The sequence below is a fragment of the Anser anser genome (genome assembly GCF_964211835.1).
Source record: "Anser anser genome assembly, chromosome: 6".
Taxonomy (NCBI): domain Eukaryota; kingdom Metazoa; phylum Chordata; class Aves; order Anseriformes; family Anatidae; genus Anser; species Anser anser.
In genome coordinates, this window is record NC_139726.1 from 27,403,237 (window position 1) to 27,415,817 (window position 12,581).

A 12,581-nucleotide genomic window follows, 5' to 3' on the forward strand; every position below is an offset into this window, starting at 1 on the left:
CATTCTTCCAGAGCTGTTCAGAGGGGAGGCAATTCTAATACTGTTCCCAAGTCCTCGTTCACAGGTGCCTCAGTTCCAACAGAGATATGAGGACAGGAAGCCGAGGGATGGTGAAGACAAAAGTACACTGTGCTTGTCCTGGCACCTGCAAGAGACCTGAGTGCCTTTGCACAATTGCTGTGGTTACTGAGCTTTCAGGTGCGATCAGTGTTTGGATATCCTTCAGTGTTGTTGTAGACCAAAAGATTAGATATAATTAATGGTGCTTTTATATTCAGATTTTGCTCTAGCACATCTTAAACTGTAAATCAAACATATTTATCTCCAAGCCAGAATCCAAAGGAGATGGTTCCATGTTTAAATGCCACTCTGAATATCGACCTTCACATCTGAAAATGGTGATGTAAACATCACAGCTCCCCCCCCCAAGTGACTGGAAAATCAGACAAAAGTCAGGATGGTCTGGCTGCTTTACCTGAGGCCAGATTGGCTGTTGAATTTATGCTGCAGTTGACTGGACTAGCAGGAAGGAAGATTATAGTCTTATAAGACTTAGTGTGAATCTGGTTTTAAGTAGTGTAACTTTGTCTCAAAGGGAATGGAAGGGAACGTATTTCCCATTGGGTACAGATTAAGTGATGTGTTCACCCTGCTTGCTTAATTAAACATTCAGGAGATGATCAAAGACCGAAGGCTTTTCTCAGAATGAAATGTGTATTAGTACAACTGTTCAAATTGGTAGTTACCTTGAAAAGTCAGCAGTAAATGTTTTTATCTCCAGTGAAAGAAAAATTCCAAAGTGAAGATCACTTTTTTCCCAATATTTGGTCTTTTTAGAAGTTCAAGTTGTTACCACCTGGTATTTTCTATCTTAATACTGTAGTATATCAGCTGCAAGACCTTCTTTGCTGCCTATGTTCTCTCTTGACACCAGTAGGTTACATTTTAACTCCTGGTGATACCAGTGGAGAAGCTCTCAGAGTTCATCACTCCTGGGTCATGTTGCTTCTGCTCAGGGCCCTATGACGTTCGTCACCAAAATCATGGTGAGAGCAGCTGAGAGGCAAGCAGGGCAGTTCCAGCTGCGGTAGCCAGCTGGGAGATATTCAGTCTGTACATTCAGAGTGTTCCCCTGCTGTTTGAGCACATTGCTTCCTCAGTGACCTAGTTTTGTGAATTAAAAAAATTTCTTCATAAGTACAGCAGCCAAGAATTTTATTAACGTTTGCTAGTATAAAGTAAAGGTTACTGTGTCTTAATTTTACTAGGTTGCTTTAAAACCTATAACATCTTTACGGAAGTTAGGAAATAGCTTGTGATCAGTTGTCAGTCCTATGTGCATGCTTCTTCTAGAAATGAGTCTGTAGGGATGACTCAGGCTTGGCAGCCCAACAAAAGATGTTCCGTCTGTAAAACAAATAGTTACATCTGAAAATGTAAGACTGTTTCTTCATTGCCTTCTTGGAGGGGATGAAAAAAAAATACTGCTAGGATGATCATGAATATTTTAAATTTGAGCTCTGCATTTCAGCTGCATGACAGCTCATATAGACCAAGTTACATTTTATACCCTGACTGGATAAGCACATTAGTGCTTCCAGTAGAGGTTCTAGTTTCGGCTCTGCAAATCGTTACCTTTGCACATATGTGTCTGGGATGAAAAGGGGTTCTAGAAACTAGCATTTAAATGTCACCTTAAGCCTGTTTGCATTCTTATCTAAGCCTAGTCTGAGGACTGTTACCATCTGGCCACATATATAAGGCCAGTAGCAATTGCTAAGCACGGCTTCCCCGGTAGCCCAGCAGCAAAGAGGAAGTACCATGGGAGTTCTGTCCAGCCTTTTTCTCTCTTTAAATGGAAACCTTAAAATAGCAGTGAAAGCAAATTTAGGATTGCCATGCAGCTGAGGATAGGGCCACAGAGAATCCTGGAGCAGAAGTAGAATTACGCAGGTTTCTTCTGGTTGTTACTTGGCAAAATAATGCAAAAGAGATTATATAACTCTGGCTACATTGTTTTCATTCTAAGCATGATTTTTTTTATTACAGTGATAGTTCATGCCCATATTAATTCATCTATCTGTATCTCCCCCATAAAAAATGTAGGTGGTATAATGTTGTGAAAGACTATTGTATTGTTTGAACGGTGGCCCAATCAATGCATGGTTGTTGCTGTTTTCTGTAAAGAAAAGGGGAAAAAAACTCAATTTATCAATAGGCAGAATGAGGAAAAAGACATTTTGTGCTCAGCAAGATCTCTTTGGTAAATGGAAGCTTCATTTATTATGCAACTGTGTTTGAGAGCAACGTAATTTTGGGATAGGGCCAAGACAATATAAAAGTAGGAAAGCACTGTCCAGTGGGAAGAGCCTTGAACTACCTTTGGTCTGCAGAGGTCAGATTGTACTTTGGACTGTGCAATTAATCTGTTTTGTATCTTTGGTCATGTTCCCCTGCTGTTTTATGCTTCAATCCACCAAGCTCTACCAGTTGAAGTGTAAGAAGATTTATTTAAGAAATTCTTTTGCGCTTCAAGCCTGTGTGCAGCATCAGCATTTAGGAACAGTCATAAAAGCTAAGAATAATTCTAGTTTCTGTGACTAAGGTCTTGATTTTTGTAACCCTATGAAGCAAGTTTGGGGCATGCCTTTGTTATGGAGAGAGGGCTTGGTCTGAAATCCAGTTTAGTCAGGTGCAATTCCTTTTGATTTTTAATTTCTTCGGCAAGATAATGGAAGAGAAGCTGAAAGATGGTTAAAGTCGGAGCATTTCTCATCCATAAGATGTGGATGGAATTTGAGAGAAAAGCAAATTCATGAATTCCTTGTAAGAAGTAGTTTCACAAATAATCATAGAAAAAAGTATTTTGAAGTATGAGTTTTGAATCATAAATGTTCTCCATCCCTCCCCCACCCCCCAGCTTGGGGTTTGAGGGGACATGTCATAAGAAAACTGGTACTTTTTCCTTCATGTATGCTGCAAAGAAACTCCATGTAGAATAGAATAATGCTGTCTTAATTTCCACAAAGTCTTCAAAAACCGCTACGTTTCCATAATAACAACCCATAATAATGCGTGCTTAAACTCGTGGTTAACCAGCTAGATAAGCAACCCTAAACAATCATGTGGAACATATGCATGTAGAGAAATAATAAGACCTTTGGAAGGTGACTGAATGTAAGTTCATGTGGGCGAAAGGAAGAATGGAAGGAGCAGGGTGAAGGGCATAATTTCAAATCCCCAAGTGTGGGTTCTTGATGTGACAATCCACGTGGTCAGATTGTGTGTGGCTCTTGTGGGGGAGAGAAGGGAGTATCTGCTTCCATGGTTGTGAGGGCTAGGTGGGTTTTTATGTTGTTTGCTTGTTGTTTTTTTTTTTGTGTGTGTGTTCTAAGGGTTTGTGGCTGAGACTTTTGTCAAGAAAATTAGCAAGATGCTTGAGGGATGTGTACTACATTAGGAAAGACTGTTGGGCTTCATTTGCCTTTATATCAAAGTGACAAAATGGAAGAAGTAATCCCCTAAAGTATCCACTGTGTTATTGTGCTGACAGTTTGAGTCTAGTAAACTAGTAAATATTATTGAATTCAGATTATTTCTGGTCTTTGGGAAATAGAAAAGCTTACTGCAGCTTCCTTAGGAATCAAGAATCTGCTCAAGGAATTAACAGCAGAAATTATAAAAAGCATTCACTGGGGTCTCTGAATAATTTTATTGTCAACGTAGTAGTTTTGCAACATCACATTAGGAGATATTGTCTTTGGCAGGTAGGTGCTGAGAATCACCAAATCATCAAAATTTGGGGACCCATAGATGCAGACTGATTGGTGGGGGAAAGCTGAGAGAAAATGTTCTTTATTTGCATATCAAGATTGTAAGGAAATGAGCTTAGAAGGCCAGGACAGGGAGACAGGGCGGGAAGGATGATAATGCCAAACTGGGATCCATATCTGATGCTGAAACTTAGTTTTTGTCATGGAAATATCTGCTAGTAACTCAAGTGTAGGGGACACACTAGGCCTCTCATGCAATACTTTGATATCACTGCACAGATTTTTCTTAAAAATTTCAGACCTTCCTCTCTGGAGAAGTGATGGTTAGATATTGTTTTAGGGTCTCTAGAGGAGTCAGTCCCAAATCCTAGATGTGTCCTCAAATAGGAATCTTTCAGGATAGCGTGTTTCGTGTCTGATGATTCATCCCTATGCCTAATTAGGAAAGGAGCAGGGAAACCGGTCCAAGTTTATCTATGGAGAAAAGGCAGGACGCCTAATTGGATGTAGCAGTTTCTATTTTTTTCCTATTTTGTAGAGCTGCATTTTATGGAAATTCCAGGATTTTCCTTTCCTGACTAACACTGCTGTTCCTCAGCATTTTTACCTACCTTTCATAACACAGGATTACAGCATTGATGGCTGCAGCATCAGCACAGGTCGCTCTGCTGAATGCACACAGAAAACCAGACTGTAAAAATGTGTTACCTGAGCAGCAGCCACAGCACCTGCAAATACTGGAGAAAGTGTTTTTTAGAATTTTGGGGGGAACATGAGTTATTGTACCTTTCTAAATGCTGCATGTCCATATCCAGAGAGACAGCTTCCCAGTAACTAGTACCTGTTTTCAGTGAGGTTTAGTAGTTCAAGCATGCATTATATTGGCATGGCCATATTCCTTTTGCTTCTCAAGCTAATGCAGTCCTTGCTATTCTGGTCATCTCTGTGTTGGAGATAACATCCTTACTGTTTTCATCTACAGTTTCATATTTTCACCCATCTCTTCTTGGGTTTAGATGCTGTAAGCATCGACAGCCTGGTCATTTCTACCAGCAGGGGGAATGAGCTGTTACTGATAGCCCTGGCACAAGAACAGATTTCTGTTAAGCATGAATAAATTTAGGCTGGGAAGTAGGAGGATTTACGTAGTGATTCAAACAGTGAGCTTCTGGAGTAGCTTTCCAGTGGTATTGGAAGGGCAAAACCCCTAATTACTTTTAAATGCAATGTATGAGAGGAATTGTTAGTGATAGCTGGGGGCTGGACAGGATGCCTTAGGAGGTCCCTTGCAGTCCTTTTTTCCCATGTGCGTGTGTAAGTGGGTCAAGAAAAGAGCAACGATACCTTCCCTCTCCTTTGCAAAGTCGCACTGGAGTAGCTAGAGTCTGGCTTTTTCACAATCTACCGTTTGGAAGTATTTGATCAGCTGTGGCAAGTCCATGGGGTGTGAACTGTATTTATTTAGTTTTAAGAAAGCATAAACAAAAGTATATATTTAAGTAAGTTTTCCCCTAACACCCCGTCCTTCTTCCTTGACACTGTTTTTCATGTTAATGCGCAAGAGTGAAAGGAGCTAGCAGGGAGCGGGCCTGATGTCACAGACACAGTTAGAACTGCTTGCTTATTAAAAGAGCAGCACTTTTTTTGCTGGCAGCATATGTTTTACTTGCTAAGTATATCTGTATTGGAATAGATGACAAGTGTGTTCTAGATAGCCTCATTGACCAATGTGTTTCTGCTGCTGCTCTGTTTCTTATTAATAAATTGGGCAACATGGTGAATAATTGGAGCCTTTAGAATTTTAATGTTTCCATTGGTGGCAAAAGTACCTCACTGCAGTATCTTGTATACAGTGAGTTACATGCAGTAGTTTCAACATTGCTGGGGAATCCTACTGAACAGCTTGTAAAATCCTTTGGTTATGAATGCACAGGTAATTACACAAGAGTACACAGCGAGTTCGGTCTGAAATTAGTCTGGTGTAGTAGTTTATTCAAAATAAATCTTTACTGCAATCAAAAGTAGCTTACTGATGCTACATTTCACCTGAATACAAATTGAACTGTACTTAATAAAACATCTGACTCACTTGTTATTAGTGGCACAGTTGTATTCTTCTCTCTTCCTTGCCACATATTGCTAAGTTATATTCTTTTTATCATTTTACTTCGCTTGACCTTACCATTAATATTTCGCAATATTGAAGGAAGGGGGATGGAAATTATATCCTAACTACCATGTATATTCTAACCTGTAGTGCTGAAACATGAAACATATATGGTACTCATAGAAGAGTTCATTTGTGTAGTAGTACTAGTGAGAGGAATAGCTAGCAGTAATGCTAAGTATGCAGAACCTGGTAAATGAGTGACACTTGGAATGAAAAAGTGGCATTTCAACTGTACTATATTTTATAATATTAATTTAAGGTAGTGTTGTGCCCAATAGTACACAGGGTAAAGCTGGATTTAGGGCTCTGTTGAACTACTGACTAACAGGAGAAAGCTCTTCCTCTGAAGAGTCTGAGGTTGAAATCAAGAAGATGGTAAAGTGAAGAACAGCAGAAACCATGTTCTGCTAGATTTACAACTTGGAAAGCGATGCTTGCTTCAGAAGAATCTAGAGCAAGTACTCCGTTTCCTGAACCTCATATGTGTTTGTTGCATTACTGCAATGTTTATGCTGTTTTCCAGGGTTGCTGAAAGGTATTTAATGAAACTAAGTGGAACAGTAAAAATGAAAAGTATGTATTTTTTTCTGACCAAATGCTGGGTTGCTGCAGAGCTGTTAGGTGGTGGGATGTGTAGCAAGAGATGGTTACATTGTAAAGGGAAAAAAAAATAACAGCCATTATTACAGAAATACTCTCTTTCACACTAATGACTGAGGAGCTATTTGAGAATAGCTGAACATTGAGAATCAGTGAGTATTCAAATGTATGATTTTAAAAAAGGTTATACTAATGCATTGCATTGTTCATTGTAATTACCAGGTTTCTTCTAAATATAAATTATTCATACTTACACTGCACATGATATTTTTATATGTGCTGTAGTGTATTTTATGAAAGTAACGAAACATGACCTGCATGAAGTTTCAGCACAGCTTTGTCTTAGCTGTTAGTCCCATGCTGGGAAACAGAGACTGGCTACTGCCTTCTTTTGTGTGCACATTAGAGGTTTGTGTGGATTAGTTATGTGCCAGCTATGAGATTCTACTGGTACTCAGTGCCCATGTGTAAATATTGCTTTTTAGGCCTGCAGCGTGCTTGGTACCCCTCCTGCTCAGGACTCTTATATTTGTTGTATTGTTTACAGCACTGGCTGATTTATGTGCTACTGCCAATCAAAAGGAAATCTCTCTAACAGATCTGTCACTTTGTCCAGTTTTTGTGCAGCCTATGGCTGCGCCTGCTAGTGCTGCAGTCGTACAAGTCATAACCACACCTGAGAACTGCACTCGCCTGATGGCACAGTTCAGCAGTGGCTGCTTCTATTCTGCTTCTTTGCGCTGCCTGCGTTCTGTGGTGTTATACCCTTCAGTCACACAAGGACGGTCTTAAACTGCTGGTTGGTATCATTGCTATTACAAAAGTAACTGAGACAGTCCTTCTGTGTTCGGAAGATCTCCATTGAACTGAATATTTGAGATTCCAGTTTCCTCTTCTGTAATGATCATCACTATCGTTAACTTGATTGCAAGAATGGTGTAAGAACACTGGCTAAGTCTTACTGCTTGATAAATCAGTCATCTATGTTTGTATCTCCTGAACTTCTCTCCTTCATATTCCATCTGCAAGAGAAATATTTCTGTTTCTATTAAACCAGGAAATAGTTTGTGTCTGTGAGCAATATCCAGGAATACTCCACATGCCCCTTTGTTATAGGACCTAACTGGATTCTTGAAATAAGTGTTAGATATTTGAAGGTAGGTTGTTTCACTGATGTTGAAATCCAGAAATTTTCCTCATATCCCAGTAAGACACACTCCTGGAATACTCAGTCAGGAAGACCAATATTATTTATGCCTTGGGTAAGGAGCAAGTTCATTAAAAACATATTCTATAGAGAGACTTTTCCAAGTCAAGCGATACACTGACACTTTACTTTTTTTTTTTTTTTTTTTGTTCAGGAGATGCTGGAAAAAGAGATTAGATTGTGTTGAAAAGCTGTGTCTTTACCATTGAGGTAACAGAGCCTAGTCTGATATTTCCTGACTAGCTGACAAGTATGAATAGCCAAGACTACTATCAGCAGTTTTGCATCTGAAGCCTTATGATTTGAATTGCAGCATTACACAGTTTCATTCCATGCGTTCACTGACCCCCATCCTGATAAACAAGCAATGAAAAGCTCTGGGCAACAGTCTGCAGCTGTGATGTAAGCTTTATTTATCACCCAGATTGCAAGTATGTGTGTACCTTGTGTAATACATGTTTTCTTCGTAGCTAGTCTTGAAGCACTGGCTATCAGCATTTTCCTGCATGTCTCTGACTCAGAGGTTCCAATTTATTTAATTGGAAACAGATGTTGCCATGATAATCCATGCTTTTGATATTTTGCTTTCAGACATTTGCAGTGCAATCTATTTGAGATTATTTCATAAGGTCTTTCAAAGATGAAAGCAGGTTTAAAAAAAAAAAAAGGCACCTGTGGAGGCACTTAGTGGAGTATTTCATCTGGAGCTGATTATGCTCCTGAACTGCACATGCCCACCTGAAGCTTTTTAGCAGTTCTATAAAATGCAGCTTGAGCTACATCATGATCAGCACATGGGAGACTGAGCATGCCTGCTTGAGATGGTGCTATGTGATTGTGCTGCAGATTTCTGCTTGAGTCAAAAGGGCTCTAGAAAGAATTTGCTGTAGCCAACCTTTGTAGGAAGAGGTAATTGTTGCTTTTACACCTCATAATCTGGATAGTAAAAATAAGAACTGATAGTTTGAAGAGCAGATACTTCTAGCATTCGTTGTTGTTAGTGTTCATTGTTGTTAGACTTGTGTTTCTTGTCTTGCGGTTAGTTTCTGGATTTAAATTTTTAACTGTATGGTCTACTCTTTGATTCTAAAATATCTCTTTTGACTGTACTTATTTATTTTGGATCTAGGTGCACTGACATAACTGGTCCTTTGATCTGTTTACATGTTTATGGGGATAAATGAGGAGCTGCTGTTGGTTGAAAGGTTCCAGTGATATTTAATGATGAATAGCTGGGCTAGATGGACTGCATGGAAAGTGTCTGGGAAAATGAGTACTGAGGAATACCAATTTATACAGAAAACTAGTATAGGTTTCTCCCTAGGCCCAGCCAGCAGAAACCCTAAGGAGTTTTCTGTCATTTTTCACCCCAGGTCATCCCATAGCTTGATGCTGTCTGCCATTACGTGCTTGGATTCTGAGCTTCCACAAGTAGCACCTGTCTGACCAATGTGAGGTAAGCAGCATGTGCAGATTCAGAATGATTTTCAAAAAAAAAAAAATAAAAATAAAAATAATAACACTACTGTTATAAAATAGTCTGCATAGCAATGATTTGTCAAACTGCTTATTCTTTCTAAACTAGCAGTAACGGTAATTAACTTAGTGATACAAAGCCAGGGTTAGTGCTAGCTGGGCTCTAAAGAAAATTAGGTGAAGCCAAGAAAATTCGTCTCTCTCTAAATCTGTGTGGTACTCAAACTCAGCTTAGAAGGAATAAGGTGACAGAAATAAAAAGCAACAGCCAGGCAAAAAACGAGAAACATCTTTATTTCCTCAGCAGGGAGACCTGCACCAAAATAAAACGCATCTATTCTGGGGTGTTGGGAGTCTGTGGGCAAAATGCGTGCTAAGAATGTGGTATCTAAAACGGTTTGAGGAGAAATCAACAGTGAGGCTGCAGATTAGATTTCCTCCAGACTCCTGAAGCTACGGAGCGCACACAGAGCAGCGGCCCCATGGTCTCTGCGCCGTTATTTCTATCTCATCGCGGCGGTTCCCGGGGGCACCCTGACGGGGCGGGGGGGGCGCGCGTGGGGCCGTGCGGGGCGGTGGCAGCAGCAGCACAACGGACAGCGACCGCGCGGCGCGCGTGCGCGCGCGTGGGGAAATGGGCGGGTGAGGGGGGAGAAGCGGCGAAGGTGCGCGCGCGCCGCCCGCCCTCGCGCTGAGGTAACGGGTAACGGCCTCCCGTAACGGCGGCGCGAGGAGCCAGACGGGCGGGAGCCGCCTCTTCCCCCCTCCCCTCAGCCCCTCAGGCGCTGCCCGTCGGGGGCCGGAGCTCCGCGCTGCCCCCCGCCCCGCCCCGGCCGGCCGCCCCCCGGGGCGCTATGAGCCATGAAGCCACCCGGCAGCATCGCCCCGCGGCAGCCCCGCTGCTGCGGCCGCCGCCTCCCCGCCGCCTGCCGCCCCGCGCTCCTGCCGCTCCTCGGCCGCCTCGTCTGGCTGCTGCTGCTCCTGCTGCTGCTCCGCGGCTCCTCGTGCCCCCCGGCCGCCGCCGGTGGGTATGGCGGGACGTCCGTCCGTCCGTCTGCGTGTCCGTCTGCGGCCCCCCCTCGCCCCTGCCAACCCCCCTGCCTCTCCCCCGGCCACTGAACCCCTGTAAAGCGCGCTGCCGCCGAGCCGTTTCTTCCTCCGCCCCTTCCAGCTTTGTGTACGTGCCGTCTCCGGCGTCTGGAAGCCCGGGGCTCGGATAAGGTTCCCTTCGCTTGCTTATAAAAAAGGAGAAAAATGTCAGGTTTCCCTGCCTCCGCTCTTCTGGGGCTGGTGCTGCAGTGGTTTAGGTGGAGGGTGGCGTGCGGAGAAATAGGCTGGTGAGGTATGCGACAAAAAACAGGCGTACATAGGTGGGTTTGGTGTGAGTCTCGCTAGGAAGCTAACTTGTTTGGGATCGGATTTTGTGTGTGCATTTCGGTTATTCACTTTTGAGCGGGTTATGATAACGTGGAATGCTGGATATAGTCGTTTTGTGAATCGTTGCTATCAATTTTACATTGCACGTTGGTTGGCTGCGTTTTAAAATTTTAACAAGGAAGGATGCAGGATTTCATCTGACAAGGTGCCACTGAAGAAAAGGGCTCTTGTCAAAGTTAAGAGTTAGAAAACTTCCCATTATGTAAAGAGAATGGATTAGCATTCAGAGCGTATGAACTCTAATTTCAGTTTGTCTTGGGAATATGGGAAGTATCCTTAATCTTTCTAGAGGTGTGTGTATATATATTTTTTTCTGTGTGTATGTGGCTTGTGAGAGGGAAGAGAACTTATCCCCTACATCTTCCTTTGCTAGCTAACTACATATCCATTAAGGTTTTTTTCTCTTGGTGATTGAAAGGCATTAAAATATTTATAATCCATGACTGTATGTGAAACTATACATGCGTTTAAATAAGTAATGTTATTTCTGAAACCATTTCATGTGTGAATAATGAATCAGATCTCTCTCCATGAATAAGCTGTCTTTTTGTTTGCTTGAGTGATTAATGAAATATTAGAATACTGCAAGCTAAGTAGGTTGCTTTTTTATGGAAATAAACATATTCTGCCATATAATTTATGGCTGTCATTATCTTTCTTTCTCAGACCTGCATTGGAATGAAACGGCAGGCAGTATAGAGGGAGTCCTGGCAGATGAAGAGAGTACATTTCAACAGAATAAAAGCAGCAGCAGTAAAAATAACAGCTACAGCAATGCAATCCAGAAAGAAATCACGCTGCCTTCAAGACTAATCTATTACATCAACAAGGACTCTGAGACCCCTTACCACATCCTGGATACTAGAGCAAGGCACCAGCAGAAGCACAATAAGGTAGGATAAAAAGAGCCTTATCTGCAGAATTTAGGGGAAAAAAAAGTGATGTGGAACTGTGTTTGAATAGTTTATTTTGCAGATCTTCAAGACTTAATGTTGGTCCTCACCACCGTTTTTAGGCATTAAAATAGGACATGTAATTAAACAGGAATGCCATTTCCCTTGTTTTAATTAAAAACAATTATTTTAGATTTCAGAATGGTTCAGAAGCTGAGCTGTAGATAAAAATGAATGGGAATTATGCAAGGCTGGCTTGTCTGACCAATATACAATTCCAGTGGCTTGACTTATGTTATACTATCGTTAGCAAAATGCTTCTTCCAAAATAACTCCATTCTGGAGAAATGTTTGTATAGGGATTTTCTTCAGAATTCTGATCTTAAAGCATGAGTTACTCGACGTTGAGTGCATCATGCACTACCTAATAAATGCAGTATTGATTTACTGCCATTGTATGGCCAGTGAAGACCACTGTAAAGTGTTAAGTTTTTGTCAAATTCTGAATACCTGTTTTTTTTGTTTGATTGTTTTTGAGGGGGGAGAGTTACTATTTTATTTTGCACAGATACAGATAATAAATAGCAAAATGAATTTTCTGAAATTGTATGGACTAAATGATTTTGGTTTTGTGTGATAACTCGGTGAAGAGGTAAACCTTTTCTAATCTATGTTATTTAAGAGGCACCCCCTAAAATTATTCCATTCTATTTTTATAAATCTATGTTTTAAAAAATAATTTCTTAAAGCAGGTTAAAAGCAAAGTGAAGGTAAAGAAGGTATAGGAAGAGACTGCCATGGTAGAAAAGAGAGACAGCAAAGCAGATAAGTGTGTAAGATATTACTGTAAGACTTATCTATAGGGAAGTTCTTACCAAGAAAATTAACATTTCTTTTGAAACTTTCAAAAGATGATTTATTATGCATTATGTATGTTTTTGTTGGTATTGATTATGTGACATTTCAGATGTGAAATTAACATGGAGTTACTGTATAATCTTTGAAGTAAGCTATTATTGTATAGT

The 12,581-nt window shown here is 41.1% G+C and overlaps 2 protein-coding genes across 14 annotated transcripts in view; both read left to right on the forward strand.

The window, feature by feature from the left end:
• The window catches only part of ZDBF2 (zinc finger DBF-type containing 2), a 36,970-nt gene extending 27,764 nt beyond the window's left edge, over positions 1-9,206 (forward strand). Inside the window, exon 9 of one of the 2 annotated variants that reach the window (XR_014586187.1) lies at positions 9,124-9,159. The gene's annotated coding sequence lies outside the window, so the exon portion shown is untranslated. Of the gene's footprint in view, positions 1-9,123 lie in introns of both variants that reach the window. The other variant, XR_014586192.1, reaches the window with a different exon arrangement.
• A 637-nt stretch (positions 9,207-9,843) lies between these two features.
• ADAM23 (ADAM metallopeptidase domain 23) overlaps positions 9,844-12,581 on the forward strand; it is a 75,085-nt gene continuing 72,347 nt past the window's right edge. For 6 of the 12 annotated variants that reach the window (XM_083842246.1, XM_083842245.1, XM_083842247.1 and 3 more), the window contains exons 1-2: positions 9,845-10,250; positions 11,330-11,556. In XM_083842246.1, coding sequence (XP_083698372.1) covers positions 10,088-10,250; positions 11,330-11,556 — 390 coding nt within the window. In that variant the 5' untranslated portion in view covers positions 9,845-10,087. Of the gene's footprint in view, positions 10,251-11,329; positions 11,557-12,581 lie in introns of all 12 variants that reach the window. The other 6 variants (XR_014586195.1, XM_083842249.1, XM_083842251.1 and 3 more) reach the window with 3 other exon arrangements.